This window comes from Trichosurus vulpecula, chromosome 3 (assembly GCF_011100635.1).
Source record: "Trichosurus vulpecula isolate mTriVul1 chromosome 3, mTriVul1.pri, whole genome shotgun sequence".
Taxonomy (NCBI): domain Eukaryota; kingdom Metazoa; phylum Chordata; class Mammalia; order Diprotodontia; family Phalangeridae; genus Trichosurus; species Trichosurus vulpecula.
In genome coordinates, this window is record NC_050575.1 from 60542246 (window position 1) to 60556181 (window position 13936).

Here is a 13936-nt window from a genome sequence, read left to right on the forward strand (position 1 = left end):
TCCAAAACTGGGGAAATTCCATGGTTGCATTAATTTCCTGTGTGCCACTGACTCATGGAGCAGGAGGCTAGAAGGAGGATATCTATCTTAGCAGCCACCAAGGTAGCTACCTTTGTTCTTTCCCTTCCTGGACTACAGAATCAGAAATGTAGAGCTGGAAGAGACCTCTGAAACCACCTACTCCAGCAGACTCATTCTTCAAACAAGGAAACTGAGACACAAGGAGTTTAAATGACTCGCCACAGGTCACATAACTAGTAAGCACCAGAGGACCATATTCAGTGTTTTTCCCACTCTCCTCCACTGCTCCCAGTTGCTGTTTCTCCTCTGCCTGGGCTACCAGGATGAATGGTGAAGGGCAGAGGATAAGGGCCCAATGAACAGAGTACATATGAAATAATCATATCTTAGATTTAGATGTCACTTTTCCTCCTGAGTTTAAAGTACTTTCCAATCTCCTTATGCCAAAAGAAAGCTAAAGGTATTATTTAAAGTGGAGAAAATTATTTTGTCTTCTTCCCTCCTCTAGGGCAGTAGTAATCTTTCCCTTTTCCAAATCCCAACAGGACTTTCTTACAGTTGTCACATGACACTTAACACACTCCGCTTTGGATTATAGTTATTTATGACCATATCTTATCTTCCCAAATGAACTCCTTGAGGGTCAGGACTATGTATTATTCATATCTGTTTCTTCTCTAACACCTAGCACAGGGACTTGCACATAATGTTTAATGAGTGAAGAAATATTATCACCACCCTCCACCTCACCCCTGGCTCATGAACCTATGAGATTCCCTAATGTTGATTATGTGAAGTCCAAAATGCCTCTTCCTGGCTCTCCAGGCCCTTCCACAATCTGGCTCCACCCTAAGCCCAATTTCCCACACTGGCCAGTTAAATCCATCTCTTTACAATCCCACACATATATAGCATATTCCTTCCCAGCTCTGTGCCTTTCCTTATGCTTATCCCCTACAAGCACCTCTTTAAATTCTATCTATCCTTCAAGGCCTTCCTCAAGTCTCCATTCCTCCAAGAAATCTTTCCCGTTCACTCCAGACTCTACTCTGAACAATACTCAGAACAGTGAACCACAGAATTTACCACTTAATCACATCATGCCTGTGTGCTAACATGACGTCTGTAAGTAAAACTTTTTCCCTCACTGATTTTTTCAGCATTAAATTTCCTGAGATAAGAGAATCTTCTTAGATCTTCCTCAATGTCTAGCACATGGCTGGGCAGAAAGCAAGTGCTTAATGGAGACTTATTGAATGACTATAATCTTGGTACAAAACTGCCAGCTGCCATTCAGAACACACAACGGCCAATTCCCTCTGGTTTGAACTCAGTGACTTCTAAGCCACCAGAAGGCCCTTAATTGGAATAATAGCCTAAAGCCAACAGACACATGATGACAAACATGTATTGAGGACTAAGATGGGGACAAAGCAACAGAGCTGGAGAACACCTAGTTTAAGTGAATGCCTGCCTGTCTACTTGCTTCCTGACCTGAAGGCAAATTACTGCCTACTTGGGAGGGCCAGAGTGGTAAACGTAAAAGGGTTAATCACAGGCTTTCATCATCCAGGACTTTCTGTGTCCTTTCTACTAAAGCTGGGTGCGGAGGCTTGGTGTCCCAAAGGGCTGACTCACGTGGCTTTTGGAGACACCCTTGTACCTTAGTAGCCCCACTGGCAGGATGCCCAGGCTTGCAAAATCACGTGATACAGATAGAGCTAAAACAGGGAAATCAATGCACTCTGTACATACGCATGTAGAATGAGATGCTCCTGTCCAAAGAGAGAACTCTGATTACCTCTGGGGTTTTTGATAGGGGGCAACAGTTTATATTTCTCATTTGGGGGCAGTGACTGAAATGTAAAGGGGGGAGTGGCAGAGAAGGGAGAAAGCAGCTGACCACTCTCCCTATCTCACAGACCTTTTGGTGACCCTGGGGTTCTACCTCTTTAGGCAACTCACCAACATGCAATTGTTACCACTGTCATCTGAAGGTGATTTTTGTTCCTCTGGGGAGACAACTTCAAACTCAGATGAGGTACCCTGGATAAAGAGATAGGTCCAGGTTATGCCCAGGTAAGACCAAGCAAACAATGAAAGTCCCAAATAAGAAGAAACCAGAGTCTCTAGGGAAGGAGCTCTTAACTTGGAGTTCATGGACACTCCAAGTAGTTTTATTGAAAGATTTCAGGGATTATGGGAACTTGGGCAGGAAAAAGTTACTTCAGTAACTGACATTTAGCATTTTCTTCAATTATTTAAAAACACTCTTCTGAGACTGAGTCCATAGGCTTCACCAGACTGCCAAATGGGTACAAGATATAAAAAAGAGTAAGAACCCCAAATCTAAGGCCTCTAAGGAGGCAGTCCAAGATTAATCTACACTGTCTGATTTGGAAAGTTCACAAAGACAGGTAAACATCAAATAGTTTGCAAAACATTTTTTTTGCAATATATGATTAATGTACTTCACTAAAGCGTAACAGTTTCTATAGATACAACTTTCTATATAACATTACTTCACTTAATGTTATGTTTTCCCATAACAAACTTTTTAAAATAATATTTTTAATAAAAAAAATCTTCTCTACTTCTCTACTCCCATCTTCCTCCTTTCCCCCACTACAGCACTTCTCCTACCCCTATCCCCTCCACTCTCATTGAGAAAGCAAGAAAAACACTACAAACAAGCAACACAAATTCCTGCATTGCCCATGTCCAAAAAAATTATGTCTCAATTTGCACTCTAAGTTGATGTCCTCTCTATCAGAAGGTGGGGAGCATGTTTCATCATGAGTCCCCTGGAATTGGTCACTATGTTGATCAGTTTTCAGGTCTTTCAAAGTTGTTTACAATAATGTTATCATTTAAATTGTCCTCCTTGGGGCAGCTAGGTGGTGCAGTGAGTGGAGCACCAGCCCCGGAGTGGGGAGGACCTGAGTTCAAATCCGATCTCAGATACTTGACACGTGTACTAGCTGTGTGACCTTGGGCAAGTCACTTAACCCCAATCACCCTGCCAAAAAAAGCAAAATAAATAAATAAATAAATTGTCCTCCTAGTTCTGCTCACTTCACTCTCCATCAGTTCATACAAGTTTCCAAGTTTCTGTCAAACTATTTCCTTTAACATTTCTTACAGCACAATATATTCTATCATATTCATGTAACAACTTGTTCAGCTATGAATATTTTTTGTATATATGGGTGCTTTTCTCTTTCTTTGATATTGCTGGGCTAAAGAATATGCAAAGTTTAATAGTTTTTTGGATAGTGTTCCAAATTTTTTTCCAGAATGGCTAGACCAGTTCAAAGCTCCACCAACAGTGCATTAATGTACATTATACTTTTTTTGTCAACTCTGCCAATCTGTTATGTGTGAGGCGGAACTTCAAAGTTGTTTTTAATTTGCATTTTTCTAATTATTAGTGATTTAGAGCATTTTTTCATATGGCTATTGATAGCCTGGACTCCATCCTCTGAAAACTGCATGTTCATATCCCTTAATTGTCAATTGGGGAATGGCTCTTATTCTTATTAATCTGAATCATTTCCCTATATATCTTAGAAAGGAGACATTTATCAGAGAAACTTGCTGCGAAGTTTTCCCCCCTATTTACCCACTTCTCTTATAATTTTAACTGCATTGGTTTCATTTGTGCAAAAACTTTTTAATTTTATATAACCAAAGTGGTTCATTTTATTTACTGTCACCCTCTCCATCTCTTGTTAGGTCATGAATTTTTCCCCTATCCAAATTTCTGAAGACCCTCTAATTTGTTTATGATGTCACCCTTTATGTCATGTACTCATCTGGAGCTTATCTTACTGTGGAGTGTGAGATATTGGTCTATACCTACTTTCTGTCATACTCTTTTCTAGTTATCCCAACAGTTTCTGTCATATATTAAGTTCTTCCCCCAATAAGTAGAATCTTTAGACTTACCTAATGCAAGACTACTATGCTGATTTACTTCTATATATTATGTACCTCATCTGTTCCTCTGTTCCAAATCGTGATTGCTTTGTAGCAGAGTTGGAGATCTGCTGTTACCCCCTCACTTCTCATAAAAGATTAAGGACAGACTGTGTCTACACATCCTATTTCATGGGGAATTGCTTACAGTCTAATACTTAAACCCTCAATATGGATTATTGCTCAGAAATTTTTCCTGCACTTGGAAATGAAGAAGGATAACATCTTTACCTGTTTTACAAATGATTTTGTACTCTATTAATTTCACTGGATGAAGCAGTTTCTGGACTCTTTTGACCCCTCTCATTGTGGTGACTACTTTACATTAAACTTTTTCTAAAAATGTATGAGAATACAATGTTTTAACTTTTATCATTTTCCTATATTTCAGAGTTAACAGTTCATTTCAATGATAGATCAAGATGGAGCTGCTGAAACTGCAGACAATTTCTATCTTGGTGTTGGTTTTGACCTTTGCTCTAACTAGATGATAATATGATTGCATATGCATGTGGACACCTAATTTGGAAGTGATTAATATGACTATTAGGCATGGGGCTCAAGGAGGTCAAGGACAAAAGAAAGGGCCCACATGTATTTTTAGCAGCACTTTTTGTTGTATCAAAGAACTGAAAACAAAATAGATGTCCATCAATTGGCAGGTAACTAAACAAAGGGTGGAAAATAAATACAATGGAATTTTGTTGTAGGATAAGAAATGAAAATGACAGATTAGAGCAATGTGGAAAGATCTGTATGAACTGATACAGAGCGAAATGAAGTAGGACAAAAAAACCTATGACCAATCACAGCATCAAAAAACTAATGATGAAACATATCTCTCACCTCTTGGCAGAAAGACGATGGTACACAGACACAAAATGAGACACGCATTCTCACACATGGCCAATGTGCTCATTTACACTGCTTGACTACATATTTGCTTTGAGGATCTCTACTTCGAAGAGGGAGAGTAGTTTAGTGTGTAGTGATGGACATGAAAAAAACAGCCTTAGGAAATAATTTTTTTAATGAACAGAAGAAAAAAAAAGAGCAAAAGAGGACACAGAAATTTTGTTGCTGCCTTGTTAAACTTAATATGTGTGTGTGTCTATTATTAAAACTGTACAGTGAAGTTCATTTTCTTATATAATTTTCTTTCCTGCTTTGCTGTTCTTGATGGAGTGCTTGGGTGCCTATGCTTGGACCCTAATTCCAAGATCACATTTCTCCCTAGTCTCAAAACACTATCCCTGGCAATTTCTCTCCAGCCCAAGGACACTACCCCTAACAATTACTCATGAGTGGGCCCAAGCAAAATACTTCTCTCTCTCCCTGGTACAGTAACAAACCACACCTGTAGGAATTATTAGTTTGAACTGGCTTTGTACTAGCTCATAAAGATATTCAGTAACCACTGAACTATCTATACCAACTCCCTACCTCATTATATGTATCCTGGACTCCTCATTATGTGTGCCCTAGACTTAAGACATATGTATATTCCCTACATCTATCTTGTCAAACAAGACACTGATGGTGGCAGACTAGGCAATCTTCAGTCAGCCCTGACCACTAGTTAACTTAGTGATGTAGCAGACCGAAAAACCACACCTCCCTGTGGCACCCCCCCTCCTTGGGCTTTTCCTGGTGAACTCTGGGTAAAACACCAGCACAGTAGATACAAAAAGTGTATGTTGCTTTAAGAACTGACCACTCCTTAACCACTCCCTAATCCCACCTTGAATCACTTAGTTAGCATAGTTGGCACATGTTTTTACTATAGGTTATCCTATAAAAACTTTGACTGTACCCTTCTAAGGTCACAGGTTCCTTAAGAACTTTTGCCCGCTGAAAAGCATAAAAATAAAGCTTTGCCACCTTGACTTAAAAAATGCTTGAGTCTATGAATTCATTCCAGTTGACACTGTCCAGTACTCCAGTCCTTGAGGGGTCCCTGAATCCCACTCAAAATCACATCATTTTGAAATGTTTGTGTTTGCTGGTGCTTGTTAAATTCACAACAGAAAAGAAAATTTTAAGAACAAAAATTATTCTCATACTAGTAACGAGTCATTTTCTGACTGTATGCATATATGTATGTATGTATGTATATGTATATATATATGTGTGTGTATATATATGGATGGATGGATGTATATATGTGTGTATGTACATGTATATACAGACATACATATAGTTTCTTTTTTTGTGATATTTCATTATTCACCAAATCAAGTGTCTTGTAACTTTCTTCTAAAGAAAGTATTCATAAAATACAGATTACATATAATGGAAAGAGGTGTGACTTTAGAATTGTAAGAGCTGAGCTTATGTATGAATTTATCATTTAACCTCTGAGCCTCAGTTTCCTCATGAGTAAAGGCAAGAGACTGGACTAGATGACCTCCCAGCTCCTAATCCATGATAGTGGAGTCCAAATGGAACAGAAATTCCCCGCAGGTTCTCCTGGAGAAGTTTTCCAAGTGTTCAACTAAAGATGATTTTGTGATGACTGCATCAAGTCCCAAAATACTGCAGGTCAAGGAGATTCATGGCTAGTCAGATAAGACTGACCTAGCAATCAACACAGGAAAAGTATGAAAAACAGATACTTCCTGGAGTACTATATACATTTCAACAAGTATCTTATTCGGATTTAGAATTAAGGATGAGGAAAGTAGACTGGATTATAAATGGAAAACCTTCAATGATTTCAAGGTCTTTCCCAACATCAAAATTCATCTTTAACACCAAAAGTCTCTTGGTGCAAATTATGAAACAGCATGATCTGACAATAAAAAATGTAGATGAGTGGTGTCAAACTCAAGCAGGCATGGATTGGGGCACATATTGACTTAGAAAACCAAAAATTAACATGATCCATATTGTACTGTGTTTTATTTATTTCATTTAAGATTTCCCAAATGTATTTTAATCAGGTTCCCTTTGATTTTAACACCTCTGACATAGATGAACAAAGAGGAAGCACACTGTAGAGTAAGTAAGCCCTAGAATATTATCAATGATAACACAAAAACAACCATCACCAAGTGTAAGGGGTTGGTGCCAACCCCGGGGCTGTTGGGACCACTAGCACTTGGCCTGTTTCCTGGGTAAACCAGACAGGCTTAGTAGGAGTGGAACAACATGACGCCCGGAGGAAGGGCCTCGGCCCTTGAGAAGCCCCTATAGTCTTCCTAGACATGCAGGCAGAGCCTGTCCAGGAGGGAAACACAAGCCCGGAAGGAGAGACCCAGTTGGCCATTGCCTAACGCAGTGCCTTGTTACTTTACTTACTAGGGACATCCTGCCTCGTGTCTCACGTAGCCCATGTAGCTCTGGTACAGAGAAGCAGATACCATATTGCAACATGCCCGAGCATTCCCATGCCCTTGTAGATACTATAGTGTGACATTCCTGATTATTCCCATGCCCATGCAGATACCCACACAGCAACATTTCTGTTCTTTCCCATGCTGTCATCCTCATAATCATTGGCCTCCTGCTTATGATCATGCATTGCAAACCCTATAAAAATGGATGATTTCCCCCAATAAATCAGAGTTGCTTCCACCTTGACTCCCACCTCATTCATCGCGTACCGAGACAGGTCCTTGCCAGTCAAGGACCCCCAGTGGAGACTGTAACAACCAAGGACGTATGCGATTGGAAAAGGAGATAGGCTGACCACAAAGAGCATACTGTAATAGATCAACAGGCCTACTGCTGTACTAGAATCCATGAAATATTAAAAAACAAAACTAGAGGTAGGCCTTCAGCTTAACGGGTAGGTCCTTTGTGAAGATTTATGGAACAATACGGATGTACACAATGAAATCACAGATTCATTAAAATATCTTATTTGACAAATGAGGAAACTGAGGCCCCAAGAGGTGAAATTACTTGTCCAAGATCACACAATAAATCAAGGGCAGAATCAGGATTGATTATATTAATAAGCAGGGTCTTCTGACTTTAGTTTGTTTACTCTGACAATCTGTGGGGTTGCTAATTTAAACAGTCTGAATTTGGCCTTTTTTCTCTACTATGTTCTGTATCCCTGGGGGCAGCATGCTGACTTAGAAAACTAGAAATTAACATCATCTAAGTTTATCATTTGTTTATTTATTTTGTTAAATATTTCCCAATTACATTTTAATCTGGTTCAGGCACACTTGGGAATTTTGCTGCAGCTTTGAGTTTGTCCCCTTCCTACCTCAAAAACCCAGACTAGACCTCTGTCTATCACTCTATTCTCACTCCAAAGTTCCCAGAGGCCAATGCTTAAAAGAACTTAAGAGACTTAGAATCACAGTTGTCTCAGATGGAAGGAACTTTAGAGATCAAATCAACTCCTTCATTTTACAGAAATGGAAAATAACACTTAGAAGTGATTTTTCTAAGATCACCAGGTCACTTAGTTGCAGAGCTGGGATCACAACACTGCTCTCCAGGTTCCTAGTCCAAGGGCCTTTCCACAGCTCCACACAGCCAGATCTTGTTTCTAATGTGTCCAACTCTCATGTCCATATTTTAGGAAGTGTGGCACTACCCTTCGCTGGATCCATCAACACAAGTTCCTCAACCCCACCTTTGGTACCCGCCTTATATACTAACAGGGCCTTCCCTTCAACAGTAGTAGACCCTAAGTCTCTCCTTATACTCACACATCACCAAATGAGGCATTTAGTTTATATTCCTAAAGGAATGGGGCAATTCCTTCACTTTACCTAGGGCCATGCTTTAGAAATGTTCAAATCATTCAACATCAGCAACAAATATACATTTATTAAACTCCTACTATATACCAAGCACTGTCCTAGGTTCTAGTTATAAAAAGACAAAAAAAATGGTCCCTCCCCTCTAGGAAATTACATTCTACTGGGCAGATACAACAAGTATAAAGATAAGTAAATAAGAAGTAATTTCAGGATAAAAGAGGCACTAACAATGAACAGTTAAGGAAAGACCTACTGAGGGTGATAGTGAGCTAAACTTTGAAGGAAGCCAGGAATTTTAAGAGATAAAAGTGAAGAAAGTGTTTTCCAGGAACAGACACAGAGATAAAAAATAGCATGTTTGGCTAGAACACAGAATGTATGAAAAGGAGTAATATAAAGTAGGCTTGGAGAGATGGCGGTGAGCCGGATTATAAAGAGCATATGAGGCCATTTATAAATGTGATCCCATTAATGAATGTTGGTTGAACTTACTGAGTTTGTCCTTCTAAGAATGGGCAAGGATCCTTTGTCCTAAGATTCATTTTGAAAATGGGGATATACATTAGCAAAGAAAATATTCATAACAGTACTTTTGGTGGTAGCAAAGAAGTGGAAACAAAATTGGTGCCAAATGATTGGGTACAGACTAAATGTGGTTTTTTAATGTAATGGAATATTACAACACCAAAAAGAAATAATGCATTCAGAGAAGCATAGGATGACCTCCATGAGCTGATACAGAGTGAAATAAGCAAAACCATGAAAACAATATACAAAATGACTACAACAGTATAAATGGAAAGAATTTTTTTTTAAACTGAATGCTGTGACCGCATATATAACCTATATCAAATTGCTTACCATCTCAGAGAGGGCAGGGATGAGGGCGAGAGGGAGAAAATTTGGAACTCAAAATTTTAAATAGTGAATGTTAAAAATTGTCTCTACGTATAATTGGGGGAAAATATTTTTAAAATGAAGAATGAAATATATTTTAAAAAATAAACTGAATACTATATAATTAAAATGGCCAAGTTTGGCCCCAGATTAGAGTTGAGAAAATATATCTCCTTTCCCATATTGAAGAGGTAGAAGACTTTGGGCATGGAATATTGATAGGCTGTCAGACATAACTGATGTATTGGTTACTTTTGTTGAACTGCTTTTGTCTTCTTTTTAAATTTTTGTTACAAGGGATGGCTCTTTCCTCTGGAGAGGAGAGCAGGTATATATCTGGAAATGAAGGTGATATAAAATAATACATATACATAATTTTTTTTTATTTAAAAGAATTGAAAACAGGAATGCCTATAAAAAATCAGTGGCTTGCCCAAAGTCATACAATAAATGAATGACTAGGTTTACTGAATCACAATCCAACTTTTTTTCCACTAGACTAGGTGCCAGCTTTTTTTTTTAAACCTAGAGAATCTGTACAATATCTACCACATTTGCTGCTAGAACTTACACTGGATGGAGTCTTCTGAACTGCAGGTACCTGCTCATTCTTGGAACCAGCTGGGCTGCCTGGAGACAACTCTGGGTTTGTATTCCCTCCTGGAAAAGAGAGAAAAGGAAGCCAAGTGGGAAGCCAAGTAAATAGATACTGTGACCAGACTTCTCAATTTAGATTTTTCTAGGTTTATGAGCAATATTCCCAGTAGGCTGGCTTTAGTAATTTGTTTAAGAAAATGGATGGCTGGTTCTACCTCCTTAGGGTCTCTCAAATAGAAGAGTATCTTCTTTCTTCCTTGACTATGAGAACTAGGAGTCTGTAAAACACCATCTCCACAGAGGACTGGGAAAAATTCCTGAGAATCCAGGCCACTGTTCCTGTCCGATCTCTTCAAAATGCAAACTATGCAGATTATTCCACAAGTTATTATAAAAAATCTCCACAAATGGGCAAGTTCCCTACAATCCCTTAGGCCTGTCACTACAAAAAGCCAAACAAAACTGCTCTAACTCCTTTGTTCTAAGTTATTCCCAAGGATCCAATCAAACATCATGGGAACAAGCAAGCAGCCAGTGATAGCTTCTGGGTCAGAATGGAAAGGTGAATTCAGTGTCACAGAACCTCAACTCAAATCCTGGCTCTGTCACTTTCTACCTGTGTGACCTTATTACTTACCCTCTCTAACCCTCAGTTTTCCCATCTGTAAAGGGAAGATGTTGAGCTACCTGGCCTCTGAGGTCCCTTTCAGCTCTAGACCTATGCTCCTGTGATTCTACGCTCTTACAGGGTTGTGGCAAAGATTCAATGTGATTGCTAGAGTTCTCTAAAAAGGGATGGTCAGCAATCTTAAAGAAATTCCTGAATTCTGACTTCCTTGGATAATCTGAAAAAGATAGACCTCCTGGGACTACGGGTGCTCACACTATTTACCAGGTGACAACCATTTTGCACTTGACTTTCTCATTTGTGAAGTGGTGAATAACAACAGTCTTTCATACCAACAATCTTTCAGGGGAGCTGTGAGGGTTAACTCACTGAAAGGATTTAGGTGAACATTTATTATGGTTGCCACTGAAGAGGAAAAGGGCTTGAACTGTAGCAAACAAGACAAATTAGATATAAGGGAAATGTGAGGACACCTGCCCAACACTGGAACGGATCACTAATGGAGATGGCCAGCTCTCATGAAAAGCAGTCATCTTCTATATGGAACATTCTAAAACAAAATTAGAATGGAGGCAGACGGACAAGTGGAATGGCCCCTGCCTCTGGGGATTGCACCATAAATCATAAATACTGAAGTGAACTGAAACTGTAAAAGGGGTTGGCTGAGGAAACTGACATTATCAAACATTTGCGAGGATTCGTCGTTCTTCTCGTTCAGCTGTGCTTCAGCTGTGTCTGACTCCTCGTGACCCCTCTGCAGTTTTCTAGCAAAGATACTGGAGAGGTTTGCCACTTTCTTCTCCAGCTCATTTTTATACATGAGGGAACTGAGGCAAACAGGGTTAAGTGATTTGCCCAGGGTCACACAGCTAGAAAGTATCTAAGGTCAGATTTGAACTCAGGGACTTCCTGACACCAGTCCTGGTGCTTAAGAATATGCACTTTAAGGAACTTCTGCATATTTGCGCTCATGTTGTTAATTAGACAAATTGAATCCATTGCATAAACCTGGTAAGTAACATATGATATTGCCTTGGGCAATGAAACGATACGGTCAAAGGGGAACTTTTTCAGTAGCTGTTTTCATCTGCTGTTGAGAACAACACTTGCGTGAATTTTTCTCTGAGGCACACACAGAAATGACATAACATCCTAGGCATCATGGGAGCAAAGTAGGGCTAAAAAGAAGGTTTGTGGACTCCTTTTGGGAGTGGGAGAAGAGGAGAAAGAAGGAAAGGAGAGGAAGTAAAACCATGTTTGTATTCTACTATTCCTATGTAAAAATTCTCATGTAAAAACATTAGAAGTCTTCCCTCTTAAAGGCTTTCCAATGAAAGCTAAATAATTTATCATTTGACATTTTTTCTTCCACAAAAACAGTGAAATTAGAGAACTAGTTCATCTCCCTGGCTTTAGATGTCAATACATACAAAGTTCTCTGCTTTTGTTGGTGTGGATAGCTTGGTATGCAAGGCTTAGAGAGTTCCCTGAGGTTTAAGTTAAGTGATTTTGCCCATGGTCACATAGCACTAAGTGTCAGAGGCAGGATCCGAACCTGTGCCCTTAACTCCAGGTCCCGCTGGTTCTCCATTATGTCATATTGCCTCTCATACCTTTAAATAACTGTAAACACCTAAATGACCACAGAAAGAAGATCTGAGGCATACTCAGAATCACATACTACAGAAACGGCAGGGACCTGAGAACACAGATCATTAAATATCAGAACTGAAAGGGACCTGAGAACATAGAATGTTAGAACTCAAAGGAGACTTAGAGATCACCTAATCCAAAATGAATGTGATAGGACGAACACTGACCCCAAGAAAGCTAACCAATAGCAGAAAACAGCTGCGTTTTTTTTCCCAAAAGGTGATGAAACCATTCTCAAGAAGTCCAAAAATGGAGTAGGCTTCCTCAGAGGGTGTCAGATTCCTTATCACTGAAGGCATTAAGAAAAGGCCGGAAAAACATTTGTGGGAAATAATGCAGAAAGTCTTTTATTTCATTATAGGTGGGACTAGATTCTTTCTAGTCCTTTCTTGGTCCTCTCCAGCTCAGGATTTCTGTGACTCTTAATCTCTTCATTTTATAAAGGTTGAAACTGAGACCCAAATTGTAGAAGTATCAAAATCACAAGTGAAGCAGGGTGTGGTGGCACACATCAGTGGTCCCTGCTACCTGAATGAAGATGACAGACCTCTTGACTTTGGGAATTCTGAGCTGCTATGAGCTCAGCTGTCCAGGTCAGGTGTCTGAATGAAGTTCGGGATCAATACAGTGCGCTCCCAGGGGCAGGGAGGCTACGAAGCTGTCTAAAGAGTGAACGGCCCAGGTCAGAAAGGGAGAAGATCAAAGCTCCCATGCCAGTTCATAATGGGACTGGGCTCATGAGCTGCCCTTGTACATCCAACCTGGCTGAGATGGGGAGACTCAACCTTTATTTAAAAATAAAAGATCATAACTTGGATGGGAGCATGAATAAATGTACATGGATACAGTTAACTTCAGGATGATAAACAGGTTCCCTCTTTGGTACACAATGGGACTTCCATCCTAGGGTAACCCACCACCATCATACCTGTGAGCTCAGCTAGGTGGTCAAAGGAAGATGAGGGAGGAGATGGCTGGAGAAGCTCATTGTCCTTGGCCAGTTCCTCTACCTTTTGGCGCAACTTGGATGCCTCCATCTGGGATTCTTCCAACAGTTCCCCTGGGGCCAGAGGGGGAGAAAAGTGCAGGAAGAAAGTTCAGTTCCCTTAGTATTTCTTATCCTACCTGACCAACACCTATCCACCAAGCTACCTAAATCCCAAGTTTAGATGTTCCAGTTTAATGCCTGGATTTCCCCCACTTTTCCCATGACTGGATTCATCACAGCAGCCCAGCTGGAGAAAGTAGGTGAAAGAAACAAAGCCCAAACCAAGCCACCTTGCCTGCCTGTTGACAGTGTGGATAAGGAAAAACTTATTTAAAATGAATGCTCAGATTTGGGTGATAATTTTCAATTATTTTGGGACACGGATTGGCTAAGAATGTAACTATGCCTTCCAAAGCCCATGGGGACACCAAAGCAAAGCTCAAAGGTGCC

At 39.9% G+C, this 13936-nt stretch overlaps 1 protein-coding gene across 9 annotated transcripts in view; it reads right to left on the reverse strand.

The window, feature by feature from the left end:
* The window catches only part of TNIP1 (TNFAIP3 interacting protein 1), a 64195-nt gene that overhangs the window by 24702 nt on the left and 25557 nt on the right, over positions 1-13936 (reverse strand). For 6 of the 9 annotated variants that reach the window (XM_036748860.1, XM_036748853.1, XM_036748856.1 and 3 more), the window contains 3 exons: positions 13427-13558; positions 10192-10280; positions 1987-2067 (listed from right to left, as the gene is read on the reverse strand). In XM_036748860.1, coding sequence (XP_036604755.1) covers positions 1987-2067; positions 10192-10280; positions 13427-13535 — 279 coding nt within the window. In that variant the 5' untranslated portion in view covers positions 13536-13558. The remainder of the gene's footprint in view (positions 1-1986; positions 2068-10191; positions 10281-13426; positions 13559-13936) is intronic. The other 3 variants (XM_036748859.1, XM_036748858.1, XM_036748857.1) reach the window with 1 other exon arrangement.